Consider the following 9,607-nt stretch of genomic DNA (forward strand, 5'->3'; position numbering starts at 1 on the left):
TCGAAAAGGTAAGTTTTGATCACTATAGTTTTCGGATCACTACACGTTCAGCTAGGAAATCCGAACAGATGAAAAATCTCTAGGGGAAAAAAATATGCCTAAATCTACTGTTTTTACTAAAATACGTTTAACAATGCTATGGTTTAAGTGGTTTTGAACTATATTCTCGTTGGGTGCTCCTGGTGGTGAAGCGGTTCCTATAGAGTTGAAACTCCGGGTTCAAATCCTATCCACGTGTATAATTTTTATCTTCCTTATTTTTTCTGCTACCGCAAGTCCTGAGACACAGTGACTTAAATGAACGATAATAGTCACTTCAGAGCAAATTAGCAATTGTGTGTATCAAAGGAGGACATGTTGTTTTCGACATGAATACGTGAAACATTCCCAGACCTCACGGTTTCAAAAAACTATTTCTGGCTGACCATTTCGTTTGAGCTATGCGCTGTGCGTGTACCACGCTCTATAAGCTATTTGTCAAGCTAAATAGAAAGAATTATGTTTTGACTTTACGTGAAGACGTAAGCTTTAATCAGTGTGGACTCTCTTAATTTAGTCGTTACTGTTTTGAAGTAAACAGAGAATGTCAGCACCGGCAACGAGTATAACGGTATAATACGAGTTCCAGTCTGCACAAAATACTATTACGGGATGAAGTTCACATTTCGGCGCCAGTTTTGAATGACTTCACTTTTTCTAGTGAAAGTCCTTTACAGTAAACGGCGAATAGTAAACGCAATTTTCTTTTGACAAACTCGTACTCTCCGCTACGACTTTTCGATGTCAAGTCGTCGCAGACCAAATTTCCTGGACGAGTTGAACACACCTGGTTGCGGAGTACGGATGCGCAGTAATCAAAATCCCTCGAAGTCACACTCGTTGTCCATGCTAACATTCTCTGATGTATTTGAAGTGCCGGTTACAGACGAAAGGCGAAGTGATCTTTCCACTCAAGTTGACAATTTAAGCAATTATCTTTCATAGAGCGGTTTTCAAATGAGTGTCGTAAAACCAAAACCATAGTAATTACTTTAACCAATCAAAAAGGACGGAGACAATCCAGTAAACCAATCAAAACTCAAAGTAATTACACGTAGCCGACACAAAAGGCGGGAAAATGTGCACGCGCGAGCCACAATTGGTTTTGGTTTCACTTCTGATTGGTTCAAAAAGTGGCGCGAAAACTTTTAACCAATCACTGAGTGAAGTAATCATAAACCAAAGCAATTCGCTAATTACTTTCGACACTCAATTGAAAACCGCACTAGACTGGCCCCTGAAAAACTCAGATAGCTTCAACGGGATTCGAACCCATGAGCTCTGCGATGCCGATGCTCAGCAAGTCAATTTGTTGGGATCATAATTGTTGCTTTTTTTTTCACATGGTACCATAACAGCTGTTCGGTGATACAGTATTCTCGGGCCAATCTTTTTTAATGGTGTAATTTCTTGAAACTGGCTTGGGCCACCTTTAATTGTTCTACCAACTCGTCGGTGAGGTTTCAAGGGCACCCAACGAGAATATAGTTCAAAACCATTTAAACGGTAGATATAGGCATACTTTTTTTCCCCTAAAAGTTTTTTATCTGTTCGGATTTCCTAGCTGAAAGTCTAGTGATCCGAAAATTCTTGGGATTAAAACTTGCCTTTTCGAAATTTTCAGCCAGAAAAAAGGCTCCCGAAAATTCTAGGTAACCCTTTTACGGTAAAAATCCGTTAAAAATGGGCAATTATGCCATTTTTTAGTTGTTCGAAAATCCTAGGACAGGCGGGCAAGCAAGAAATTTTACAACAAATGTTCCGAAAATTCTAGATCTCAAATCGTCTTCCGAACAGATATTTTCCGAAAGTTGACGTTGGGTGCCCCTGGGGTTTCAAAGTCCTCCAGATTAAACTAAGACTCTCAGTTTCACTGCACCAGTCTAATGCCACCGCGGCTATACGATGCAGCCGGGCTACAGTGAAGTCTCCAATTGTTCCGAAGCCAAGTTAACATTTAAATTTAGTGAGAAGAGGGGGTAGGAGAAATACCTCTTTTTCGCCGTCTTTTCCTGGGCAAAGCGGAACATCAAGCCCTATAAAGGCATTTTGGTGGTTAGTCCCTTCTCTGACTTCAGGAGTACCATCAACTTTTTGTTCCTTCATAACCCCTATCGACTTCATTGCTCTCAAGCAGAATCGTCCTCTCTAAGAGCTCAAGATCTTCATAAGTATTTGGCTTTAGCAAGTCTTTCACAATAATCACACCATCGAGGGCGTAAAACTTGAAAGAATCGTCCTTTGGTTTAGCATCCAGTGTTCTGCATGCACTAAACGATTCCTTGAATGATTTTAACCAGATCACAATACGGTCCCTTTGGCTCTGTGACATAGTGTTGTGTTCCGAACTCAAAAGCTGTGCGAGAAGATTGACACAATGCCACGAGAGGGCCTGCTCTGAACAGGGAATATCTGGGATTCTAACAAGAATAGACTGCGTAATGTTTTGGAGCATCTTTGTAAAGACGTGTGTTGTTGGAGCGTGCTTTAGGATCAAGGAACAAAACAAAACGAAACTGGATGACATGATATCGACACTCAGTACAGACATATGGGATTCCAAAACAATCCTGGTCCAAGGACTGCCTGCAAAAGAGCCGGGATTTGGAACGCAGCACAGAAAGCTCCCCAGACACTTGACTGCACACTGACGCAAACTTTCACTTTCGTGAACCATTGAATTCTGAAGGTAAACGTGCAGAACCTCCAGATCAACGTCCAACATCTTGACAGGCTCATACCTACCTTGGACCATATCGAACAATTCCAACGTAGGTTTATCTGAGCAAGTCCTGAAGTAAACATCCCAGAAGACAAGGCTTGTAAGCCCCAAGATACTTTTCCTTTCATTCGCGAGAGTAATCAAGCACGGTTTACTAACTTTGAACGGTTTGTTGTCATCGTGAGGAACTTTGATCTGCGATGTTGCCAAGCAGGAGATGAGCACTAAAACACTTGCATATAATTGACTCGAACTGGCGAGCTTTTGAACATCTTTAGCTTGCATGGCATCCAAAATCTGTTGGATGAACTCGCACAACGCTTTGTTCGATAAAAGCACGTCTGCAACTCGGTGGATTTTCATATCAAATTCCCGAGATAACGAGACGTTTAGGTAATTAATCGCGGGAATGGTGAATCGTTGACAGCCATTAGAAGAGGTCAGTAGGGTAATGACGTGATATACCAGCTTTAGGTCAAATGCTTCGATATAGTTCATTTGAACTGTTGTCATGATTTTCAGCATCGCAGCAATGGAGTGGTCTTGAAGTGGGTTGATCTTGTTTCCAAGGAAAAGCTGGTGAAAAATGTTCGACACGTGGTTGGCTAAAACGCTCAACCAGGGCCTGTCCGCCTTCAAGGAATAATCTGATTCTGAATTTGACACTTCAGGGATCAAAGCTTCCAGAATTTTAACTACGGTATTCACAATGTTTTCTTCACTGGACTCCACTAGCGATATTAAGGACGGTAAGCTTGGTGGGCTGGATCTCAGAACTTCACAGAATGCTTTGAATGGAAGCGAGTTCTCACCTTCTCCCCTTCGCATGAAACAAATTAAAATTTGCCTTCCAAACTTCTCCCTCAAGGATTCACACGAAACGACCCAAGAAACATTGGATGTAGACAACTTTCATAAATGGCAGTCTTTATTATTGTTTTCGTCCATATTAATTTGATCTACTCATCCAGACTCATCCCATCTTAGAACATAATAATAATATAGATTATTAATATTCTTTTCTCATTGTCAAAATATTCTTTTGCTCACCAAAGTAAGGAAATAAAGGCACATTAAGCATTAAGGGAAAAAAAATTTGAATTTGGCTGCCATTATGAAAGAGTCTGTGGTTTCACAACAAACATCTTGATAAAATGATTTTATGTAAAAAGTTTATTCAGTACAAGATGATTTCATGCTGTGTATTGTAAATAAAGAGAGAGAAGTATTTTTACTCTTATCTAGAGGATTTGCCAGCTGTGTGAGATAAGTACCGGATACTTTCTGCCAGGAATAATGTTAATGTTTGAAGGAGGTGACATTAAAAGCACGTGAATAATGCAATGTTCTCTGCATATTTTTCTATAATTAAAAGGTTATGATTACGAAAACGGGTATTGTCATAATTGGGAAAGATTTTTTTAAACATTGGAACATTAATTTGCCTCATTCTAATTTTCCCCTTACGAATCACCCATCCTCCAGCCCGAATGTATCTGATATACACAAATGCTAATTTGCTCTGAATTGACTATTATCGTTAATTTAGGAGACTAAAAGCTTGATTTGGATTATGGCAAATGGTCATGTTTGTTTGAAAAGAAAGCCCAAGTGTATGGACATAGGACTCGAACCTGGAAATGTTGATTAATAACCACTTGACCACCACACAATATAGATATATTTTAATTAAACACTTACTTTGATAATGCTGTATTGTCACTCGGCAAGAAACAATATTAAACTTTGCAAAATGTCGGTTACTAAACTTCACGTCAAAGCTAAACATTTTGAAATCAAAGCTTACGCCTATTTAATCTAGCTTAGGCGGTTTCTGGATCTTCAGTGGTGACAGGGGCACCCAACGTCAATTTTCGGAAAATGTCTGTTCGGAAGCCGATTTGAGATCTAGAACATCTAAAAAATGGTATAACTGCCCATTTTAAACGGATTTTTACCCTAAAAAGGTCAACTAGAATTTTCGGGAGCCTTTTTTCTGGCTGAAATTTTCGAAAAGGTAAGTTTTGATCACTATAGTTTTCGGATCACTACACGTTCAGCTAGGAAATCCGAACAGATGAAAAATCTCTAGGGGATAAAAATATGCCTAAATCTACTGTTTTTACTAAAATACGTTTAACAATGCTATGGTTTAAGTGGTTTTGAACTATATTCTCGTTGGGTGCTCCTGGTGGTGAAGCGGTTCCTATAGAGTTGAAACTCCGGGTTCAAATCCTATCCACGTGTATAATTTTTATCTTCCTTATTTTTTCTGCTACCGCAAGTCCTGAGACACAGTGACTTAAATGAACGATAATAGTCACTTCAGAGCAAATTAGCAATTGTGTGTATCAAAGGAGGACATGTTGTTTTCGACATGAATACGTGAAACATTCCCAGACCTCACGGTTTCAAAAAACTATTTCTGGCTGACCATTTCGTTTGAGCTATGCGCTGTGCGTGTACCACGCTCTATAAGCTATTTGTCAAGCTAAATAGAAAGAATTATGTTTTGACTTTACGTGAAGACGTAAGCTTTAATCAGTGTGGACTCTCTTAATTTAGTCGTTACTGTTTTGAAGTAAACAGAGAATGTCAGCACCGGCACGAGTATAACGGTATAATACGAGTTCCAGTCTGCACAAAATACTATTACGGGATGAAGTTCACATTTCGGCGCCAGTTTTGAATGACTTCACTTTTTCTAGTGAAAGTCCTTTACAGTAAACGGCGAAAACCAAACGCAATTTTCTTTTGACAAACTCGTACTCTCCGCTACGACTTTTCGATGTCAAGTCGTCGCAGACCAAATTTCCTGGACGAGTTGAACACACCTGGTTGCGGAGTACGGATGCGCAGTAATCAAAATCCCTCGAAGTCACACTCGTTGTCCATGCTAACATTCTCTGATGTATTTGAAGTGCCGGTTACAGACGAAAGGCGAAGTGATCTTCGCACTCAAGTTGACAATTTAAGCAATTATCTTTCATAGAGCGGTTTTCAAATGAGTGTCGTAAAACCAAAACCATAGTAATTACTTTAACCAATCAAAAAGGACGGAGACAATCCAGTAAACCAATCAAAACTCAAAGTAATTACACGTAGCCGACACAAAAGGCGGGAAAATGTGCACGCGCGAGCCACAATTGGTTTTGGTTTCACTTCTGATTGGTTCAAAAAGTGGCGCGAAAACTTTTAACCAATCACTGAGTGAAGTAATCATAAACCAAAGCAATTCGCTAATTACTTTCGACACTCAATTGAAAACCGCACTAGACTGGCCCCTGAAAAACTCAGATAGCTTCAACGGGATTCGAACCCATGAGCTCTGCGATGCCGATGCTCAGCAAGTCAATTTGTTGGGATCATAATTGTTGCTTTTTTTTTCACATGGTACCATAACAGCTGTTCGGTGATACAGTATTCTCGGGCCAATCTTTTTTAATGGTGTAATTTCTTGAAACTGGCTTGGGCCACCTTTAATTGTTCTACCAACTCGTCGGTGAGGTTTCAAGGGCACCCAACGAGAATATAGTTCAAAACCATTTAAACGGTAGATATAGGCATACTTTTTTTCCCCTAAAAGTTTTTTATCTGTTCGGATTTCCTAGCTGAAAGTCTAGTGATCCGAAAATTCTTGGGATTAAAACTTGCCTTTTCGAAATTTTCAGCCAGAAAAAAGGCTCCCGAAAATTCTAGGTAACCCTTTTACGGTAAAAATCCGTTAAAAATGGGCAATTATGCCATTTTTTAGTTGTTCGAAAATCCTAGGACAGGCGGGCAAGCAAGAAATTTTACAACAAATGTTCCGAAAATTCTAGATCTCAAATCGTCTTCCGAACAGATATTTTCCGAAAGTTGACGTTGGGTGCCCCTGGGGTTTCAAAGTCCTCCAGATTAAACTAAGACTCTCAGTTTCACTGCACCAGTTTTTCCTTGAGCCAGCCCGGAGTTAAGTGCCACTCTTGTGGACTCTCTCGTGCGATTTCTAATGCCACCGCGGCTATACGATGCAGCCGGGCTACAGTGAAGTCTCCAATTGTTCCGAAGCCAAGTTAACATTTAAATTTAGTGAGAAGAGGGGGTAGGAGAAATACCTCTTTTTCGCCGTCTTTTCCTGGGCAAAGCGGAACATCAAGCCCTATAAAGGCATTTTGGTGGTTAGTCCCTTCTCTGACTTCAGGAGTACCATCAACTTTTTGTTCCTTCATAACCCCTATCGACTTCATTGCTCTCAAGCAGAATCGTCCTCTCTAAGAGCTCAAGATCTTCATAAGTATTTGGCTTTAGCAAGTCTTTCACAATAATCACACCATCGAGGGCGTAAAACTTGAAAGAATCGTCCTTTGGTTTAGCATCCAGTGTTCTGCATGCACTAAACGATTCCTTGAATGATTTTAACCAGATCACAATACGGTCCCTTTGGCTCTGTGACATAGTGTTGTGTTCCGAACTCAAAAGCTGTGCGAGAAGATTGACACAATGCCACGAGAGGGCCTGCTCTGAACAGGGAATATCTGGGATTCTAACAAGAATAGACTGCGTAATGTTTTGGACCATCTTTGTAAAGACGTGTGTTGTTGGAGCGTGCTTTAGGATCAAGGAACAAAACAAAACGAAACTGGATGACATGATATCGACACTCAGTACAGACATATGGGATTCCAAAACAATCCTGGTCCAAGGACTGCCTGCAAAAGAGCCGGGATTTGGAACGCAGCACAGAAAGCTCCCCAGACACTTGACTGCACACTGACGCAAACTTTCACTTTCGTGAACCATTGAATTCTGAAGGTAAACGTGCAGAACCTCCAGATCAACGTCCAACATCTTGACAGGCTCATACCTACCTTGGACCATATCGAACAATTCCAACGTAGGTTTATCTGAGCAAGTCCTGAAGTAAACATCCCAGAAGACAAGGCTTGTAAGCCCCAAGATACTTTTCCTTTCATTCGCGAGAGTAATCAAGCACGGTTTACTAACTTTGAACGGTTTGTTGTCATCGTGAGGAACTTTGATCTGCGATGTTGCCAAGCAGGAGATGAGCACTAAAACACTTGCATATAATTGACTCGAACTGGCGAGCTTTTGAACATCTTTAGCTTGCATGGCATCCAAAATCTGTTGGATGAACTCGCACAACGCTTTGTTCGATAAAAGCACGTCTGCAACTCGGTGGATTTTCATATCAAATTCCCGAGATAACGAGACGTTTAGGTAATTAATCGCGGGAATGGTGAATCGTTGACAGCCATTAGAAGAGGTCAGTAGGGTAATGACGTGATATACCAGCTTTAGGTCAAATGCTTCGATATAGTTCATTTGAACTGTTGTCATGATTTTCAGCATCGCAGCAATGGAGTGGTCTTGAAGTGGGTTGATCTTGTTTCCAAGGAAAAGCTGGTGAAAAATGTTCGACACGTGGTTGGCTAAAACGCTCAACCAGGGCCTGTCCGCCTTCAAGGAATAATCTGATTCTGAATTTGACACTTCAGGGATCAAAGCTTCCAGAATTTTAACTACGGTATTCACAATGTTTTCTTCACTGGACTCCACTAGCGATATTAAGGACGGTAAGCTTGGTGGGCTGGATCTCAGAACTTCACAGAATGCTTTGAATAGGAACGAGTTCTCATCTTCTCTCCTTCGCATGAAACAAATTAAAATTTGCCTTCCAAACTTCTCCCTCAAGGATTCACACGAAACGACCCAAGAAACAAACAGAACGTCGTGGATGTAGATTTCTTCTAACTCGCCAGGTGTAAACTTCATTAAATGTTCCTCAAGGATCTTAAGAGTGGCATTAACGCTTTGGGTGGTGTTTGATGCCAGTGGTTTAGACCTTAGCTTGTCGTAACACGTAATACAGAGAAACAATAAATGCTTTAAAGAAACACGATGCAAAATGCCGAGGTTGGAATGTAGGAGGAAGAACCTGTGCAGACTCATCACTAGTTCTTCAGCGGATACAATTTCATCCCCGTGATTGAAGGACACATATAACAGCTCAATGAAGCAGCATTGGGTGCAGAAAAGTGACTGGTCATTTATCTCACCAGTGTCTTGTTTCACTGAACTCTGGGCAAGCAAGTTGAGACCGACTGATGTGGACTGAATGCAGCCAATGTTTTCTTTCTTTAAACAATCTTTGAGTTGGATCCTGTCGGTCGCATCATCAACGCATGCAAGACAAAGCACTGCCAAAAAACTTGCAATAGTTTCTGTCAGCTCCGTGTTCTCTGCAGTTCTGTGAAATTTCTCACTGATCGCAAGCGACAATCTAGCGAAGGAACCTGAAGCCAGTTTGTGGGCAAACCGTTCGTAGTACGGATTCTTGGAAGACACCGATCGATGTAAAATTTGGAAAAAGATCACAAAAACATCTGGCATCTCGACTGATTCGTAATTAAGCACCACGGCCGGAACACATACCTGGTCGATGGATTTCCACAAGGACTCCACTAACTGATCAAGGGCATCGTTTTCGGTGGTTACGGACTCATCGCTGCTTGTAAGTAACGTGTCATAAGTGGGTTCTCTAGCTTGGAGCTCCTCAACAAATTTGAAGGTCTTCGCGATGGCCTTCAATAAGGAACACAGGAATGTCTCAAGTGAATCTAAAAAGTAACAACGCAGGTTAGTTAACTTCGACAGTGTCTTGGTTTTTGTGAAGGTGAGTCGAGTTCTTGGTTGGTTTGATATTCGGAGCACGTAACATTGGATTAAGCTACTAACGGAAAGCGGAAGTGAGCGTTTTTCCTTTTAACTTGTCATCATTTCCGGTTTCCGGTCGTGGCTGAAGAAGGTGTGGTACTTAAAGGCCACCTTTAACCGGCAGGTTTT

General features: G+C 41.0%; 1 protein-coding gene across 1 annotated transcript in view; it reads right to left on the bottom strand.

The window, feature by feature from the left end:
• Positions 1–6,952: 6,952 nt before the first annotated feature.
• The window catches only part of LOC138037480 (meiosis inhibitor protein 1-like), a 4,857-nt gene continuing 2,202 nt past the window's right edge, over positions 6,953–9,607 (bottom strand). The window contains 1 exon segment of the mRNA XM_068883399.1: positions 6,953–9,381. Coding sequence (XP_068739500.1) covers positions 6,953–9,381 — 2,429 coding nt within the window.

The sequence above is a fragment of the Montipora capricornis genome, chromosome 2, assembly GCF_036669925.1.
Source record: "Montipora capricornis isolate CH-2021 chromosome 2, ASM3666992v2, whole genome shotgun sequence".
Lineage (NCBI taxonomy): Eukaryota > Metazoa > Cnidaria > Anthozoa > Scleractinia > Acroporidae > Montipora > Montipora capricornis.